At 53.9% G+C, this 19,343-nt stretch overlaps 1 protein-coding gene across 4 annotated transcripts; it reads left to right on the top strand.

Annotated features, from left to right (window-relative positions):
- The first annotated feature begins 1,255 nt into the window (after positions 1–1,255).
- LGALS9 (galectin 9) lies at positions 1,256–19,208 on the top strand. 4 transcript variants are annotated; one of them, XM_082678757.1, is made up of 11 exons: positions 1,256–1,379; positions 7,673–7,764; positions 10,436–10,637; positions 11,441–11,551; positions 13,019–13,114; positions 14,723–14,758; positions 15,309–15,359; positions 16,010–16,051; positions 16,519–16,607; positions 16,705–16,867; positions 18,747–19,208. In XM_082678757.1, exons 1-11 carry the CDS (start codon positions 1,341–1,343, stop codon positions 18,891–18,893), a joined length of 1,068 nt encoding a protein of 355 aa, XP_082534883.1. In that variant the 5' UTR covers positions 1,256–1,340; the 3' UTR covers positions 18,894–19,208. The 4 variants fall into 4 exon arrangements, with proteins under 4 accessions (XP_082534883.1, XP_082534882.1, XP_082534885.1 ...); XM_082678756.1 differs by having other exon boundaries at positions 16,007–16,051; XM_082678759.1 differs by lacking the exon at positions 13,019–13,114.
- Positions 19,209–19,343: the final 135 nt, after the last annotated feature.

Here is a 19,343-nt window from a genome sequence, read left to right as displayed (position 1 = left end):
GTCTATGGGAACATCTCAAAGAAGTCAGTCTTTGCAAATTCTGGGGCACTCAGGCAAGCACAAGAAGGGAGAGAGGTGCAGACACGTGCACGGCCCCGGGGCACCTGCTACCCACACGGTGCCTGTAGGACCCTTAGCTGATCATCCAGGCTTGACTGCGGGGCCCTGTCTCCAGCACATGGTGAGAACCTGCTTGACTTCAGCTAAGTATATTGTCACTATGTCTTTCCTCCCTGCCCCGCCCCCCGACCCAGCTGTTCCTGAATCTCTGTTTCAGTCAATCATTTCCTTTAATAAGGTGCTGGAGCCAATTAAAGACAGTTTATTCAATATATTGCCCCCACCTCCATGTCACTTGGAATGTTCTGTTATGTCCAAGACTTCTCCACTCCCCATTCTAAAGCTCAGAATCAAGGGAGAGAAGAGAAGGGAGAACTTCATAGAGAGGAGGGATCAGAAGCTCCCAGGGCATCATTATACACAAGGATAAGGTAACCCCGTTACGAGGTTTTCTATTTGCAAAACATTTCTTTCTACATGATTATGATTATTTTTTAAAGATTTATTTATTTGCTGCACTGTTTCTTAGTTGCGGTACACAGGATCTTTTAGTTGCAGCATGCAAACTCTTAGTTGTGGCATGCGTGCAGGATCTAGTTCCCTGACCAGGGATCGAACCCATGCCCCCTGCAGTGGAAGAGCAGAGTCCTAACCACTGGACCACCAGGGAAGTCCCTACGTGATTATGTTTTTATATGAGGAATAGTATCTTAAAGGGGAAGAATACCTTTTTGAGAACCTAAGTAGCCTCATATGGCTCAGGATACCACTAGTGAGCTGTGTGACCTTGGGCATGACCCTTAAGACTCTCTGAGCCTCAGTTTCTCTGTCTGGAAAATGGGTATAACCAGGCTTTCCCAGCTCCACCACCAACCCGTGCACAGGCAGCACCGTTGTCGTCTGGACACATGACACAGCCACACGCTCACGGATAGTGTCGTCTGGTAGCTCGCTGCAGTGTGAATGTGGTCAGGATCTCTGAGCCTACACGAACCCCTGTGAACTATTCGGTCACGGGTGGAGCGCAGGAGGAGAGTGGAGGGAAAGGGCACGGGATGAGGATCACCCACTTCCCTCTCCCAAGTATCATCCTCCACTCTCCTCCCTTGGCAACCTACCTTTCTCCCTTTCTCTAAACTCACTTCCTCTTGCTCCTGGCTCCTCCCCATTGAATAACCGCCAAATTGCTTTAGTTTCTATTTCTTTGTTAAGTCCTTCCCAGTGCAGAGGACTGCCCTGTCAGTGCGTAAAGTGGCAGCGGCCACGGAGACGGTGGAGAGATGGCCTTCGGCGGCGCCCAGCCTCCCTACCTGAGCCCAGTGAGTTCCGGGGCTGTGGGTAGCCTCAGCCAGGGGGAAACAGCTGTGGGGCTCTGAGGAAGCAGCTCTTGCAGGTGGAAGTGGGTGGCATCCCAAAGAGAACACCACAAGGGCGGAAATGCCAGCTGGGGCAACCCTGACACAACTTCTGCTCTGCACCCGTCTCCCTGGTGCCGTTCAGGGCTGGAGGCGGTGAGCATCACCGGGATTTGTGCGTCTGACAAACGCTTACTGAGCTCTCTCCGGGTGCCTCTCCTCTTCTAGGTGCTCAGTGGGGGGAAGAAGGGCCTAAGTAACAACTGGAAAAGTGATGGCTTTTTTTGCATGAAGGGAGAAGTAAACAGGGCTTCTGGGGAGATTAACAACCCAGCACGGCAGTGAAGGGCATTTACTTTGAAGATGGCCTCTCTGGGGTCAGCCATTTACTAGCTGGGTGACCTCAAGCAAGTTACTTTACCTCTCTGAGCCTCCGTTTCTGCATCTGTATAATGGGGATAATCCTTAAGTCACTGCCCAGGGCTGAGGTAAGGATTAAGTGAGGCAGCACGTCGAGAGAGCTTGAATGGTGTCTGGCCCACTGTGGGTGCTCTGGAAGTGTTGAGAATTGTTACGAGTCTGGGGGCAGCAGGGAAGCCCTCCCAAGGAGGTGTCTGCTCCCTGAGGGGTGAGTGAACAAGGCAGGGCAGGTCAAGGGTGTCTGAGAAGAACCATCTCTGGAGTTAGGGGGGGGAGCGGGGCTGCCCCAGCACTGTGGGGTGCAAAGGGCTGCCTTCTCTGCCTTTTTGCTTTCTCTGGGGAGCCCCTGTAGCAGGCGGCCTTTGTAAACCCTCATCATCCCCATGTCATCCATGGAAAACTGAGGCTCAGAGAGGTGGCGGCCATTTGTCAAATGTCCTCAGATGGTAAGTGGCCGAGGAGGGAGGTGTCTTGATTCCCCCCCGCCCCCCGCCCCAGAGGAAGGAGGTGCCCCAGAGAGAGCACTGCGGGAGGACGTGGGCCCGCAGGAGGCAGCCCAGGCCCAGGAGGATTCTGTGGTCACTGTGTCCTGGCCCGGACCCTGCAGTAGGAGCCTCTCCCGGCCTCTGCTTCCCAAGAGGCCGGCAGGTGGGCTGACGGAGCCCTTCGTGGGGAGCGGGGGTGGGCGGAAATAGGTGCTGGGGAGCTGCTGGGGGGCAAACAGGCCAAGCCCGCCTCTGCAGGGGCCCCGGCGTGGCCTGTTTGCTCTGGGCAGTGTCCAAGTGCCACTCCGTCCATCTCGTGAGGGCTCCCAGGGTGGGGCTGGAGGAAGCTGGGCCACCCGGTGGGTGCTTCCACCATGGCCTCGGGGTCAGAACGTGTCACCTGGGCCTCTTGCTCCATCAGATGGGCGACCCGCAGTCCCTTCCAGGCCCTGGCGTTTTATTATTCAGGTGACGTGTTTTTACTTTCTAACCCTTGGATTCAAAAGCCAAAGATTTCAAATCAGAAGGAAACTCCTTCTATGGCAGCAGAGTCAAAACAGGGCCTTGGAAGTCCAGGCCAGAAAGTGGCTGGGTGCAGGCCTCACAGGCACCCGGAGCACCGTCCAGCCCACGTAGCCACCCTCTCCCAGGCCAGCCATTGACCTGAGTACCTGGGACCTCACTTCCTCCAAAATGCAGTGGGAAGGTCCTCTGCCCTGCCTGTCTGCTGAGGAGGGCACGCCTCCAGGACCTGCCTCTGGAGCCCCCCCCATTCCTCGCCCACGCCCTGCCGGCCTCATCTGGCCCATCCCCCAGAGGGCCAGGAGGGCAGCTGGTGTCACAGTCAGGACAGGACTCAGCTGTTTGGTCCAGGGGAACACTCGGTGAGCCAGGAGCGAGGATGTTCTGGGCTTCATCGTGAGAAGCAGACCGTGTGGTGGTTAGAAGCGTGGGTTAAAAGCATGTGTGGCTTTGGGCAAGTTATGCAACCTTCCTGTGCCTGTCTCCTCATCTGTAAACGTGGCACTAATAATGACCAGGGTTGTTGTGAGGATAACAAGATAACACAGACGGGGAAGGCTGGCCACCAGAAGGGCGGCAGTCCCTTTGGCTAAAAGCTGCCCCCTCTGGGTGAGCCCCCTGTGCCAGCTGTGGTTGGGTGGCCTCTGTGACACTGGGCCTCCAGAAGGGGGCTGCCCATCCTCTGGCCTGTAGGGCCTGACTCTGCTTTCCGGACCGGATAGGAAGAGGAGGAAAAAGTCCTCAGCCTCCAGGCACAGCCCAGAGCTGAGAGCAAGTTCTGACCCAGCAGAAAGATTAAGTCATCCTCATGCAGACAGCTGCTATCGTCAAGGCCTTCCAGCCAAGGGCTTTCCACTCAGGCTTTCACCTAATCCTCTGAAGCACACTGCCAGGCTGGCAATGCTATTGTCTCACTGTTCCGGAGAGGGAATTGGGGTGCAGGCAGGTCAAGTGATTTGTTCAACATCAGAGCTGCCAGCACAGGGAGCTGGAAGGCGAGCCCAAGCTGTGGGACCATAAATCCAGCATAAAAATCCATCCTCCTAAGTCATACAAAGCAAGAGCATGTGCTGCTGTTTCCTGCTGAGGTCACACGCACACACACACACATACACGCACACACACACATACACGCGCACACACATACACACATACACATACACGCACACACACGCATACACGCACACACGCACACACACACACATACACACACGGAGGGGTCCTTGGCCAGCCAGGCTTAAAACAATACAAATTTATTCTCTTACGGTTCTGGAGGTCAGAACTCTAAAATCCAAGTGTCAGCAAGGCTATTTCCTTTTGGAGGCTTCAGGGGAGAATGTTTCCTTTTTATTTTTTTTTCTGCAACTGTTGAATCTCAAATGTTTTCATCTTTTTTTTTTTCTTTTTAAGTGGTTGTTCCATTTTATTTTTAATTTTTAATTTTTTTGGCTGCATTGGGTCTTTGTTGCTGCGCGTGGGCTTTCTCTAGTTGCTGTGAGCCGGGGGCTACTTTTCGTTGCGGTGCATAGGCTTCTCGGCGCACGGGCTTCTCTCTGCGGTGGTTTCTCTTGTTGTGGAGCACAGGCCCTAGAGCACGCAGGCTTTAGTAGTTGTGGCATGTGGGCTCAGTAGTTGCGGCGCACGGGCTTAGTTGCTCCGCAGCATGTGGGATCTTCCCGGACCAGGGCTCGAACCCGTGTCCCCTGCATTGGCAGGCAGATTCTTAGCCACTGTGCCACCACGGAAGTCCGAGAATGTTTCCTTGCCTTTTCCAGCTTCCAGAGGCTGCCTGCTTGCGTTGGCTTGTGGCCCCTTCCTCCTCCTTTAAAGCCAGCAGCTTCTTGCTTCTGTTGTCACATCTCCTACTACCAATTCTCCTCTTCTGCCTCCCTCTTTGAGGACCCTGTGACTACACTGGGCCCACCTGGATAATCCAGGATAACCTCTACATCTCAAGATCCTCAACCTAATTACATATGCAAAATCCCTTTTGCCGTGTAGAGCAACATATTCACAACTTCCAGGGATTAGAATGTAGACATTTTTGGTGGGACAGAGGGGAGGGCAGTAATCATTTAGTCTACCATACCCTCCTTGGAGTCAACCAATGTTAGCAGTTTCTTTGAATCCTTCCAGAAATGCTTTATTCATGGTAAGTAAATATATGTATATAGCCTCCCCAACCCATTTTTTAAATAATACACGTGGCATCGTTCTGTATCAGTTCTCAAAGAGTCTCCTTCTTCCTCTTCTCTTCGTGTTCGGCCTCCACAGAAGCCACTGTATGGAAATCCCGTAATTAATTTCACCATTTTCTTCTTGGTGGACTTTTGGACTCTCCGATGTTGTGCAATTATAACGTGGCAGTGAATAATCTTGCCTTTAGGATTATACTCGGTTTGAAGCAATCTTGTGTTTCAGAATTTGAGGTCACCATTTAAGACAATAAAATCTCACAAAGCTTTTCTTGGGGGAAATCCTTCCTTAAGATTAACCTGTACTGCCCGCCCCCATTATCCACACATGGCTTCCTCCCTTCTGCCTCCTTCTGTGCTCTGATGACCCCATCCCAACACACTCTGCTTTCAGTTCTTTATACCTTAGTGTGAATATGCTTAAGGGAAGGGCCCATACTTGCCAGGAGTATGCATTTTAAGCCCTGTCTGTCACGATGGTGTGAAAGGCTCTTTAAGAGAACTTTAGGCTTCAACAAACAAATGAGGGGATGCTTTTTCCAGGAAGTACGGCATGCTGGTCTGTAACTGTGTCAGGCTGATTCTACTTCTTCAAAATCACTGGCATGGACAGAGACAACAGAAAGAACTCAGAGATGTAGAGAAGCCATGATTTGCTTAAGGTCACCAAAGTATTTAAGGGCAGAGTTCCGATCTAACCTGAGGTGCCACAAGAGACACCTTTCCCAAAGGTCCATGGAGAGCAGAGTCTGTCTGAATGGGATCCTGGTGTTACAGGTTATCTCCCAGGGCGAGCTGTGCACATGAGTTAGGAGGGGTTTCTCTGGATCCTGAGTGGTTGTACAACTCAAGGACATAGGCTAGGACTGAACTGGGCTGGTGGGTGTTTTTTGTTTGCCTGCACAGTGTTTATTTTAACTCGTTGCTAAAGCAAATTTAGAGAGAATAGTATCATAAACAACACATACCCGTCATTCAGTTTCAACTCATGACCTATCTTGCTTCATCTCTACCCAACCCTACTTCCCTTTCCCCTTCTGGATTATTTTGAAGCAAATCTAGATATATCATTTCATTGCAAATATGTCATTATATGTCTCTATAACAAAGGAATTCTTATACAATCCTTTTTAAAGGATTTTTCCCCCAGAAATTAGGAAGTTTTACAGAAAAAAATTCCAGATTTGGGTCTCCTAAAGACTTGGAAGCTCTGCCAACACTGGACCTGGATGGTAATCACTGGTTACAGCTGAGTGGACACTGCCTCTTTAGATAAGGAAGATGATGTCTACTTTGCCTCAGTCCCTACCACTCCCTATTGTACCCTACCTGGCCAGCTCACCTATATACATCACCTGCCTGGCTCCTGTACACATTTAATTTTTTTTAACATCTTTATTGGAGTATAATTACCTTACAATGGTGTGTTAGTTTCTGCTTTATAACAAAGTGAATCAGTTATACATATGTCCCCATATCTCTTCCCACACATTTAATTTTTGTAAGGAATTCACTTGAAGGAGAAGGTAGAAAAGACTTGAACAACTTGAAAAATGTGAAAATTGACTAGGAGATAGAACTGTGTTTAAGGCAGTTTGTAGAACCACATTAGATAAAAGGCATTCAGGAAGGAAGCTTTGAAAGTTGAGACATAAGCAATTTAGGAATTTTGATTAGAGAGACCAAGGTGGAAGGAAGCAGAGGGGCAGTAGAGAGATAACCTACTATGTACCAGTCTCTTCCACAGACTTTTTGTCACTCAATCATACATCTCACTCAGAAGGTGGGATTTACCTCTATTTCACACATGAGGAAATTGAGGCAAAGAGAAGTTAAATAAACTTCCCAAGGCCGCTAAGTTAACAAGGAGCTAAATTAGGGTTTAAATCTGGAGTATGCCTGGTTCTAAAATGAGGCAGCCCTCACAGTAACCGTGGATCCTTTATAGAGGCTCAGGAAAGAGAATGTGACAAAGTCATGGGGCCCAGGAGGGGTGGAGATGTCACATTAGGATTTTGGAGGATGCCAAGGGCCTGGGGGAAGAAATGGGAGCCCAGGAGCAGGAATAGAAGAGGGGGCTGCCCCGTGGTTGCAGAGAGCACCCGGGAAGAGGCACTTTCTGAGGCGGTGGAGGGCAAAGGTCACAGTCACCACTGTTCTCGGGGTGGGATGGGCAGGAGAGGGGAGGATGCCTTCTTCTTGGCCTGTTCAGGTGAGCAGAAGGTCTATCCTCGAGAACAGGTTGGTGGGTCTCTTTGGTCCCTTGGGCCCCCTGAGTCCCCAGTCAGGGGACTTTGCTAGGAACCTGGCCTGGGGTCCAGCAGCCCCCTCCTCACTCCCCTGGTTCCCTCCCATCTCAGGGCTGTGCACGTGCCACTTCTTCCTCTTAGCAGCTGTCACGCTGTCCCTGTCACATCCTCTCAGAGCCGGAGGGATCTCCTTCTCACAACCTCAGAACGTCTGTAACTTCCTCGCTGCAGGCCTGGAAGGTCCGTGGACCAGAGCCTCAGTCTGTCCTGCTCACAGCTGCACCTGGCCCTTAGCCCAGGGCCCGACACCCAGGCCAGCCCCCAGCAAGTGCTGAAGGGGATGGAGAGAAGCAGGCCGGCCCGCTGACCACTGTCTCCTCCCGCAGGTCGTCCCCTTCACTGGGGTAATCCAAGGGGGTCTCCAGGACGGACTTCAGATCACCATCAATGGGACCGTTATATATTCCAACGGAAACAGGTACCTGGAATTGTTGTTTCTCGCAGCCTTGCCCCTGAGCGAACCAGGGCGCTCTCAGCTCAGGTTGGTCCACCCAGCATCCTCCGAGCTGCCCGCATCTGGCTCAGGGGATGAGCGGGGCCCGGCCCCTGCCAACAATGCACGGCACTCCTGCCATCTGCCAGTAGCGCCCAGGGCACCATTAACCAGACTCCCCAAAGATGGGGGAGGGGCCAATGAGAGCTCCCAGTCTAAGGAGGGAAGCAGCCCAGCCCAGAGGCAGAAGTTCTAGGACTAAGCATTGTATGCTATGACCCAGAGTTGCAAAAAACATCACCTTCCTTCATTTCCTATAGCTGCCCTCATCTACTTCGGAACCCTCACTTGGTCTGACGTGGAAATAGTTAAACTTGCCATCAAAGTTGTAATTTGGTCTCTTTCAGTTTCAAGCTCTTTTCTGGAAAATGCTAAGTCAATTCAAAAAATAAATATCTTAGCACTGTTTCCAGCGCTCCTCCTAGCTCCCAAGGGGGCTTCCCAAGCAAAGAGCTTGCACATATTCTCAGAGGCAGGAGGGTCCTCGGATGCTCACGCAGCCCTGGCTGACCTCTGCTGAGGTCCGGGTGGCTCGGGGGCCTGGGACCCGTGCCCAGTTTTGGTGGGGTCCACGTGGGCTGCACCCTGAGGTCCACAGTGCCCACGGAGGCCCCTCTGGACACGTGGCCCTCTCTCAGAAGCCTCTCTGTCCCAATCCCAGCTGGCTTCTGCCCCTACTTTTCCTCTCATCACTTTGTGTGGGGCCTGGGGACCTCCTGGATCCTTTCAGGCCCCTCCCAGGCCCAGCCCTACCCCTGCATCTAGATTCTAGATGACTTCCTCTGCCATTGTTTCCCCTCCAGGTGGACATGGCCACACTGACCATGGGACTTTGAGAGCCCTGAGTGCCCCCAGGGGACTCGGAGGGAAGTGAGGCACCCAGATCCCCCAAAACTCTGCCAGCATGGGAGTCCCAGACCTCGACTCTGAACTTCCATTGCTTTCTCTCTCCCCCTTCCTCTGCCTACCCTTTCTCCCAACGCAGGAGGGCTTTCTACTCCCACCCTGGCTAATAGAATCTCTCCCTACCTCCGAGGGTCCCCCTTCTGATGGGAGCTTTTGCTCTCTCCCTTCCCTGGGGCAGGAATTTTCAAAGGAACACAGGAATGAAGCTGGAGGACCGCAAAGAGAAAACTACACCCAGAGATATTTCAGAAACGCTATTCTCCACTTTAAGAGGAATAGGGACTTAGATTTTCTCATTCCAGAGTCACTTGGCTTCCTTTCCCTTTGGTATTCCCAGAGGGAGGGCGGTTGGGCTCAGGGCCAGGCCAGTTTCCCGCAGGCCCCGCTGGCTGAGGGTTCACAGAGTGCTCCGGTGTTGAGGACGGCATCCAGGACACAACCCCCGTAACCGACAAAGAGAACGGGCTCTGGGGACTTCCCTGGCGGTCCAGTGGTCAGAACTCCACACTTCCATTGCAGGGGGCACAGGCTTGATCCCTGGTTGGGGAACTAAGATGCTGCAAGCTGTGCGGCCAAAAAAAAAAAAAAGTGGAGGGGCTATGCAGGTAGGGGCTCTGTCCATCGAGGGCCCCCTTGGGTGTAGGGCAGCGCCTGGCTCTGTGGGGCATGACATGGGAGCGAGGCGTGCTCTCTGACTGCTGTGTGTCTGTTGGGGAGACCAAAGTGACCCCGAGAGGCAGGCTGCGAACCACACTGGGGCTGAGTTCAGGGAAGGTGGCTAGAGACAGGCTCCTCGCTGGAGACCCTCAGAACCTCAGACTGGAACTTGGTTTGGGGACACGAGTGAGCTCTGTCTAGGAAGAGGCAGAACAAACATTTATCGCGCCCACTTTGTGAGCCAGGTCCCTCAGAAGATTCTTTTGTTTCAGTTCTCACCTTAGAGTCAAGGCTGTACCCAAAGGAAGCTGGCATGGTGAGGGGCTTCCTCCGAGGAGAGATGGGAACAAAGAGTTGCTTGCTTGGGGATTTCCCCTGGCCGCCTTGTTAATCATCCTCGAAAGAAGGCAGTCACCCCCTTTCCAGGGTGCGGCAGCTTGAGGGTAGCGAGGTACGGGTTCATTGCCAATGACAAACAGTGAAGAGCTGGGGTCTGGGTCCGGACCTGCTGACCTCACTCAGGTCAGGTGGACACACGCTAACATCTACAGGGGGACAGACGCGCACACTGAGGTCCCCACGCCCGGAGAGCTAGTGTTTATTCTATGCCTCCCCTTTAGACACCGTCTCTGTAGGCGTCCCATCAATGGCACGTGCTCTTCCCATCTGTCCTCTTCTCTCTCAACTGAGCAGACGTGGGCTGGCCTCCAATGAGCGACCACTTGGTGCAAAAGGTTCTCACTCCTAGGCACATTTCTCGACTTCCAACTCGGATAAATTTCTTTACCCATTTTCTACTTATTTTTAGAAAATCACACTGTAAGGGCAAAATGTGGTAACTGCACAAAAACATACTAAGTGCAAATCAGGTGAGCAAAAAAGATGGCAACGACTAAGGATGGGTACAAACCAGCCACGCAGGTTGTAGACAGGATCCCAGATAGATGTCAGTCAAAGGCGTGAGACCCTCCTGTTCCCACCCTTGGCAGTAAACCAGGATACCGAGAGCACTGTCTGATTTCCCTTGGCCTAGGTTTGCTGTGAACTTTCAGACCGGCCACAATGACAATGACATTGCCTTGCACTTCAACCCTCGGTTTGAAGAAGGCGGATATGTGGTCTGCAACACGAAGCAGAAAGGAAGCTGGGGGGCTGAGGAAAGGAAGATGCAAATGCCCTTCCAGAGGGGGTGTCCCTTTGAGCTCTGCTTCCTGGTACAGAGCTCGGAGTTCAAGGTGAGCAGGAATTCTCCTCCCTTCCCTTCAGCTGCCTGTCCCCCAGCCTTATCAGGCGCAGTGAATAGCGTTTAAATAGTCACGTGAGAAACACCTTTGTTGCTTGTAAGGATGCAGTCTCCTTAGGCACCTTCACCTGCATCTACATATGCACCTGTTGCTTCTTTTACTACGGAAATAAGCACTAGATAGGTCACCATGGTGCTTTTTGGCCTCCTGGGTCTTTAAAGTCCAAATTATTTCCGTTCCTCTGCCCTTCTTCCACTCCAGGTCCCTGGTAACATTTGTTTTTGTTACATTGTTGCGGCCTTTATCCAGGTGTTATTAATGGCTTAGTTTTGCAGGGCATTGCAAACTGCTTTTGCAAGCAGCGCAGTGTCTCTGGGCTTGGGGAGACGGGAGAAGGGGTGAGTACATCTGTGTCTATGCCTCTCTGTGTGAACATGGATGTTCCCAACCCCTCAACATGCAACCTGACGTCACCTCTGCTCCCCAGGAACATTTGTATGCATATTTCAGTAACACCCCAGGTGACCTAAGATTAGAAAGACAAACCTACTGCAATAAACAAACAACCATAAGAACTAAAAAGCCAACAACCAGAGCCACGTAGGGATTGTGTTTGGGTCACAAGCATGTTCCTGTAACTGGCGCAGCTCTGAAGGCTGATGCCCCCGACCTACAGGGGATGGATGTGAAAACTAGACACAGGTCTAAACTTCTAGAAGCAGGGGTCCCAGAAGCTTGGGTGAGTTCCCACCTGGCCAGGGACCCCCTCCTGGAACATGCACTCATCTCGGCAGGTGATGGTGAACAAGAACCTCTTCATGCAGTACGCACACCGCGTGCCCTTCCACCGCGTCAACACCATCTGCGTCACGGGCGCCGTGCAGCTGTCCTACATCAGCTTTCAGGTCAGACTGTCCACCCAGCACCCGCCCCCAGGAGCTGGGTGCAGGGCCCGGTCCACTGTGCCCAGGCCCTGCTGCGTGGGCCCCAAAGTGCCAGCCAGTCTCCTTTCCAGGTGGCTCTGGGGACACACCTGTGGCTCCCCCGTCCTGTCCTTCTTGTGTCGCTGTCTCTGTCTGGGACACCTGCTTCAGTCTCCCGGGCTCCTAGGCCACTCATCTCTGTCATTCCCACCCTCGTTAGGAGGCTGTGTGGTTCTAGAAAGACCCGAGGCTTGGGAATCAAACTGAATCCAGCTCAAATCACCAGCTCTGCCATTCTCATGGGCTGAGGGATCTTAGACAAGTGACTTCGCCTCTCCCAGCCTCAGTTTCCTCACCTGTGGAAGGAGCAGGGTCTCTGCCACCCCATAGGTCCTTGTGTGAGTTCAATGAGGCGATACACATCAGAGGTCACAGAACAGCCTGCGTGGGCCACACTTGGGTCTATTTGACCCTCTCTGTCCTTTAAAATTTTTGAATGTGTTACCAGCATCTAAAAGGTCAGCAGAAGCTTTTTGTTTTGTTTTGTTTTAATTAATTAATTTATTTACTTATTTATGGCTGCGTTGGGTCTTTGTTGCTGCACGTGGGCCTTCTCTAATTGCATTGAGCGGGGCTCTAGGCGCGCGGGCTTCAGTAGTTGTGGAACGTGGGCTTCAGTAGTTGTGGCACATGGGCTCTAGAGCGCAGGCTCAGTAGTTGTGGCGCATGGGCTTGGTTGCTCCGCGGCATGTGGGATCTTCCCGGACCAGGGCTCGAACCCCTGTCCCCTGCATTGGCAGGCGGATTCTCAACCACTGCACCACCAGCGAGGTCTCTCAGCAGAAGTTTTGCAAGGTGAAAAAGTTCTGGAGCTGGATGGCGGTGATGTTGCCCAGCTATAGGAGTCGACTTAATGTCACTGAACTGTACACTTAAAAATAGTTAAGATGGTCAATTTTATGTGCATTTCACCGCAGTTTAGAAAAAAAAAAAAAAAGGTCAGGCGATAGCACATGGTCATCTGGATTTCTGGTTTTTTGTGAAAACTGGAACGATTGGGGAATGCTGGGCCCACATTCTGCAGGGCCCCAGGCCGCTGGTTGGGAGCTGTCAGCACCACTTTGGTATTTGAGTGTGTTCCCTGAGATGGGAAGGCACACAGCAGGCCCCTGACAGATATGAGGCCCTTTCTCTTTGGTCCTCATCTCTCATATTCCTTCCCTCCCTAACTCCCCCTGTGGGGTTGGGGAGAGAGGAGAGAGAGACGGAGGTGGAGAGAGAGACAGCCAGCCTGCCGTCACTCCCTGGAGCCTAACCTTCCCTCTGCCCGTCCTGGACACCCCCACTCCGCCTGCTTGCCTGTCTGTCTCCCTCTTACCTGTGGCCCCTGCTTTTCCCCTCTTCCGTTAGTGCTTCTCTTCAGCTCATGGCACCTTTATGTTTTAACAGAACACCGGCGCAGCTCTCATCCCGCCCGCCTTCTCCACGGTGCAGTTCTCCCAGGCTGCCTGTTTCCCACACAAGCCCAAGGGGCGCAAACCGAAAGTGAGTTCAGTGGAGGCCTGGGGAGGCTGAGCTGTCAGCAGGAAGGACAGAGCACTCGAGACGCTGGTCCAGCCAGCACGCCAGCCAGGGTCTCCAGGGCCTGTCATGCCCAAAGGTTCCCTGCCTCCATCCACAGCCCCGGGCCCAGAGCTGGGGACCTGGGAGCTGTCCTTGGCTCTTCCTGTCTCTCCTTATCTCTCCAGGGCACCAGTACCTCTCTTCCCAAAGCCACTGCCTTGGTCCAGGCCATCTGCCCCCTCAACACTCTGACCACGGCCTGGTTCCCCACGCCCCACTCACCCACCACAGTGACCTTCCTATGCACAAATCTGATCACGTCCTCCCCTTGCTTTAAAGTCCTAAAGGCCCCAAGTCCCTCTAGATAAAGTCCAGATAGCAGGACCTGCAGAATCCTCCCCAATCTTGCCCCAGCCTCCCTCCCGGCTTCATCCCTCACCCAGGAAGCTCACGCAGCCTCCACTGCTCACTTGGGGCTCTCTCAGGCCACCGTGCTTTCTGCACATGCTGTCCCAGTGCTGAAAGCACCCTTTGCCACCCACATCCAGCCTCTCCCAAATGGCCCTTCACAGCTCTCCTTAAGTGTCACTCCTCTGGAGCACCGTCCCCGGAGCAGATCTCTGGATGCCCTCCTGAGTCACCACAGACTTTGGATATCTCTGTGCTATTCCAGTCGCCACGTCCTGCTCTCATTGTGTCTATGTGTGTCTCCTCACCACTCTCCTCCCTCCTTCCCTACACCCACCAGGCCCTTTGTGGGCCGGGATTGTAGCTGGTTCATTTGTGTATCCCTAGCATTTTGCACAGTGCCCGGCATGCAGTAGGGACTCGGTTAGTGAATGTGGAATAGGTTTGCGAGAGGAACAGTCTGCCGGGTGAAGCCTGGGGCCCGGACAGGAAGGGGAGCAGGCCTGGCCCTTTCTTTGGCCACTTGAGCAGCGGGGACTGGGAGGAAGGCCGTCTCTCTACCCAGCCTCCCCGGGCCCAGCACGGCGCAGCTGGGGCACCTGCCTTCTGCCGTGCGGACGCAGGACTGGTGGGGCCGCAGGCAGCCTTTGCAGGGCAGCCCGACTTTGGCCCTGGCCTGGGGAGGACAGGGTGTGGTGGATACAATCAGCAGAACTGGGTACCATCTGGATTTTCTCTCTTGTTACCTGGGTGAGCTCGGGCAAGTTGCCTAAGCTTTCTGAGACTAGTTGCCTCACCGGCAAAATAGGAGGCAAGGATGCCTCCCTCGTTGTAAAGTCTTGAAGCCAGAGCCTGGCACACAGCAGGCCTTCAGCCAATGTAAGTTTTCACCTTATGGGTGAAACGTGGGACCGGGAGTAATGGCTTGGCCTCGGGGAGCTAAATGGTCTGCATCAGACACACCCTCCTCTCCTTCTGAAGGAGCCAATGGGAATGTTTCCCCTCCCCACCCACCCTGCATAACCACAGTGTACCTGGGACGCTGGGTGAGAATCTGGGCGCCCAGAAGGCTCAGGAGGGAGGCCGCGTGTGGGGAGGCATTTCTTACCACAGCTTCTGCCGCCGTGTTACTCTCGTGTGGCGCCAGTGTTAACCACCACTGTGGTTTCTCATCCCCTTCAGCCTCCAAGGATGTGGTCGGCCGGCTCGGCTCCCATCGTAAGTGTCTTGCTCTGTCTACGGAATCTCTTCACTTCGGCTTTTCCTGTGGGTTAAAAGGAGGAGGCGAAGTCAAGCGTGGAGCCTCTCCCATAGGAGGGAAGGGCCGCCAAGGCCTGACCCTTGGGCCATCTGCCCGGCTGTGGTGATGGTGGGAGGGAGTTCGGGGTGTGGGGAGGGGTGGCTGGCCCTGATGAATCGGGAAGGAGCCCCAGTGGCCGCTGGTTTGCTCAAGGCCCTGCCACTCTGTGGGCAGCCACAGGACACCAAGGCCCCACGTTCACTTCTTCCTTCTGCAAAGCGAGGCTGTGCTAGAGAGATTGCCCTGAGAAAGATGCAGGCCACAGGCCACAAATGCAGGCCATGTTTCTTCTCCAGAGAAGAAACACCTCTACCTGCCAATTTTGGGGCGTCTGGTCAGGCTGATGGGGCTGGTTACAAGCTCAAGATGACCTCACCTAAGAGGAGTGTGTTAGGTGGTGCCCTCTGGTGGCAGGTGGCAGTCTTCACACCGGTGAGAGCCGGTTATAATGGGGCTTCTTTCTTCCAGACTCAGACCGTCATCCACACCGTGCAGAGCACCCCTGGACAGATGTTCCCTGTAAGTCTGAACGCTCTGGTCAGCTCACAGCCCCACCACGTGCCCCTTTCCCAAGGAGTGAATTCTCTAGGCCCAGAGTCAGGAAGAAAGCAGTTTAGCAAGGAAGATGGGGACATTTGGGGCTGGGCCCTCTGCTTAGGAGAAACGCACGTAAAACTCTCCTTGGGACAGTAGAGATTCTGGATCAGGCTGGATTTACCCAACGACCCAAGAAATAGGACCCTAGGGACCAACAGGAAAACGGGTCCTTCTGTCCCTGAGAGGGGAGTGCAGTGGTCCCCGTATCTGGATATGAGACCCTCCATCCTGAGGACAAGCCCCCAGGATGTCACTGCTGATCACTGGTTTAGGCTGCTTCTCCTCCTCCTGTGCCAGTGCAAAGCATATGGGGGGCCTGGAGTCAGTGGGGCTGCCCTTGGAGGGGCTGAGGGGCAGGTGACCATGATGGGATCCAGGAACACAGCAGGAGTCCCGCCAAGGCTGACATGGGAAGGAAGGTGACTGGGAGAATCCAACGCCTGAAGCCTCACGACCTCAGTCTCCCATTGGAGCATCGCCTCTAGAACGTGCAAGGGCGTGTGTGTGTGTGTGTGTGTGCGTGCACGTGTGCGCACACTCCCGTACTGAATTTCCCGATCTCTTTTCAGCAGAATCCCATGATCCCACCCATGGCATACCCCAACCCAACCTATGTAAGTGGTTTCTCTGGGAGGGGTGGAGTTCTGGTTTGTGTTGTGCAGGGTTGGGGTAGGGGAAGAGGGGAGGGCAGCTTACAAAATGAAAAGCAGTCCCTTAGTAAACTGAAGTTCTGGAAACTTCCAGGTAACTTAGAAGACTTAGGAAAGGGGCTTTCACCTTGAAAATCGTCCCTTCACCATGAGCATATTACACGGTCTTCCCTTCTCAGCCCAAGCATCCTTTGTGTCCAACCAAAGCTCTTTTCATGATAGTAAATGCCCGTTAATTTGAGGAATGCTGGAAAGTTTTCCTTTGCCATTTACTGAGCCAAGTAAAGATACCATGGAGTTCTTTCTTGAAGATACAGGCACAGTTAAGTTGTCGACTGACAGTCCAAACGCACAGAAGTTGTCATGAAGTTTCTCTTGCAGCGGCAGCTGCTCTGGCCGCTGCCATCTGACCTGCCCCCTCCTCCCCACAGCCGATACCTTTCTTCACCTCTATCCCCGGTGGGCTGTACCCCTCCAAGAGCATCATGGTGTCGGGTACCGTCCTGCCCAGTGCTCAGAGGTAAGCCAGGGTTCCTGGGGAGAAGAGACACCCCAAGGTCTTTCGGGCCATTCCCCCGGCTCGGGGCAGAGAGTCCATGGGAGCGGCCCATCCCCAGGTTCTACATCAACCTGTGTTCCGGGAGAGACATCGCCTTCCACCTGAACCCCCGCTTCGACGAGAATGCCGTGGTCCGCAACACGCAAATCAACAGCTGCTGGGGGTCTGAGGAGCGAAGCCTGCCCCGACAGATGCCCTTCTTCCGAGGCCAGAGCTTCTCGGTGAGATGCTGCAGCCCCGAGCTGGGAGGGGCTCTCGAGGGGCAGTGGAGTAGCGGGTGGAGGTCATCTGGGGGCACCTTGATCGAGACAGGAGCTGACGCCTCTGGGGTGAGGATGGGGCCCAGAAGAGGGGAAAGTGTTCCCCAAATTACTGCTACTATCATTTTACTGTCACTGTCCCACATAAGGCAGGTGGCAGGTACCACCTGCTGTTACAGATGAGATTAACTCACATGAGCAGGTTACTTGCTAAGGTCACACAGCCAATCAATGCCAAATCGAACTCAAGAATGAGGTGTCATCCATTCACTCACTCACTCATTCATGAATGAGGTGTCATCCATTCACTCACTCACTCATTCATGAATTAGGTGTCATCCATTCATGAATTAGGTGTCATCCATTCACTCACTCACTCATTCATTCAACAGTCATTTATCAGCTATTTCATCCAGGCCCACTTTGAGCCCCAAGTACCCCAGGTACTGGGGGGCAATGAGGAAACAGTCCAGGTCCTGCCCCCATGGAGTTTACAATCAAGGTCGTGGAGGAACAAGGAAACAAATGTACGGACAGATCGCTGCAGAATAGCAACGGGTACTACGTGGAGGGCAAAGTAGAATAAGAAATAAGTGAGCCCTGGGCAGGGGCCATGCTTCCTTAGGTGGGGGCAGACCTTGGAGGAGGCCCCAGCGCAGGCGGGACCTCAGTGGTAGGAGGAGCCCATCTTGCAAAAAATCTAAGGGGCAGCAGAGGGAGCTGATATTATTGCCGAGGCAGAGGGTCATGGTCGTGGCCTGTCTAGGAAGCAGGAGGTCCTGGGGCTTCTGGGAGAGCGAGGATGGGGAGGTGGCGGGTGGCACTGCTGGCGGCCCGGACGACACAGAACTGGGTTCTCGGCCCTGACTACGTACTCAAATCACCTGAGATTTGAAAAAGCAATGCCTGGTCCCACCCCAGGCCCACGAGAGGATGAGCCTGGACACCCGTATTTTTAAATATGCCCTAATACTCCTCACCCAGGGTTGAAAATGACCGATGTAGGGCCTTGTGGGTCATGGATTGTGAATTTTAGCCCAGGGTGTTGATGTGTTTCAAGCCAGAGAGCAATATACTTTGATAGCTGTGTGACCTTGAGCAAGTGTCGTAACAGCTCTGTGCCTCCGTTCCCTTATCTAAAATATGGGACTGCTAGTAACACTGATCTCACAGAGATGGAAGAAGGAAATGAAATCGAGTCTGTGACACGCTTAGGACAGTGCCCGGTGCGCAGTGACTCTGCTGCTGCTGTTAGCTATGTGATGGGGACGATGGTGTTTTAACAGCTGTGCTGCCACCGCCTCTGGGAGAATGTCGGGGTGGAAGAGACAAGTTAGGAGGCTGCCGCAGCAGGAGTGCAGACGCCCAGCTCTCCTGTGTGCCGGGTCCTAGGGGCATGGATGACACAGGCCAGCATTTGTGTCCCTAGAGGCTCAGGGTCCAGCCAGAGGGTAAGGATAGGGGTGCGGGACACAGCCTGAGGGCGGCGCCTGACTCAGCTAGGAGGGGCTCAGGAGTTGGGGAAAGGCCGGGAAGGCTGGCTGCAGGAGGGCGAGTCCTGGAGGGGGAGTAGCAGTGATCCACGTGGACGAGGTGTGCAGAGCGGGGAGCCCAGGGGACGGGTATTCTGGGGGGAGGAAGAGGATATGTAGAAGCACAGGGAAGGAGAGCACGAGGCGTGTTCGGGGAAGAGCGAATCCTTCGGCGTGGCTCGAATGGAGGTGTGGGTCTTGCTTAACTAACGTCTGGGGAAGGTGGGAAGGAGGGAGGCAGACGTGAGGCCGCCTTTGGCTTTGAGGACAGTCCAGGCGGGGTACAGATGCCGGGGCCTCTCGTCCAGGTGTGGATCATGTGTGAAGGCGCCTGCCTCAAGTTGGCCGTGGACGGCCAGCACCTGTGTGAATACTACCACCGCCTGAAGAACCTGCCCGCCATCAACAGCCTGGAGGTGGGGGGCGACATCCAGCTGACCCACGTGCAGACATAGGCCAGCCCTGCCCTGGGCTGCTGTCTGGCTCTGCTCCTCACCCCCACCTGCCCCGGATCCTGAGCTTTGCTGGAGAGACCACGTCCTTGGCTGGCTCTGCTTCTGGCCAGGTCCACCTCGTCCGACGCCGTTAGCTGTCACTCACGCAGGAGGCTGTATCCTCGGCCCCTCCCCTTCCTCCAATCTTTAACCTCTCCTCCTCCCGGAAAGCTACCCTGATGACACCCCACTGGTCCCCACCAACGGACAGGAGCCTTCTCAGCAGGGGGCTCTCCCCTTTCCCAGTGTCCTTCGAATAAAGAAAGAACAATGCTTGTCGGCATGTGTGCCTGGGATGGCCATGGTTTGGTAACTGAGTTTGGAGACCTTCTGGAGTCTCTGGAATCGGGGAGGTCCAGGCTGAGGGAAGAGGGGGAAGAGAGCACGGGCTCACTTGGATCAGCGGGTGGT

This window comes from Grampus griseus (assembly GCF_964374135.1).
Source record: "Grampus griseus genome assembly, chromosome: 20".
NCBI lineage: Eukaryota > Metazoa > Chordata > Mammalia > Artiodactyla > Delphinidae > Grampus > Grampus griseus.
This window is presented reverse-complemented; position numbering and strand designations above follow the sequence as displayed.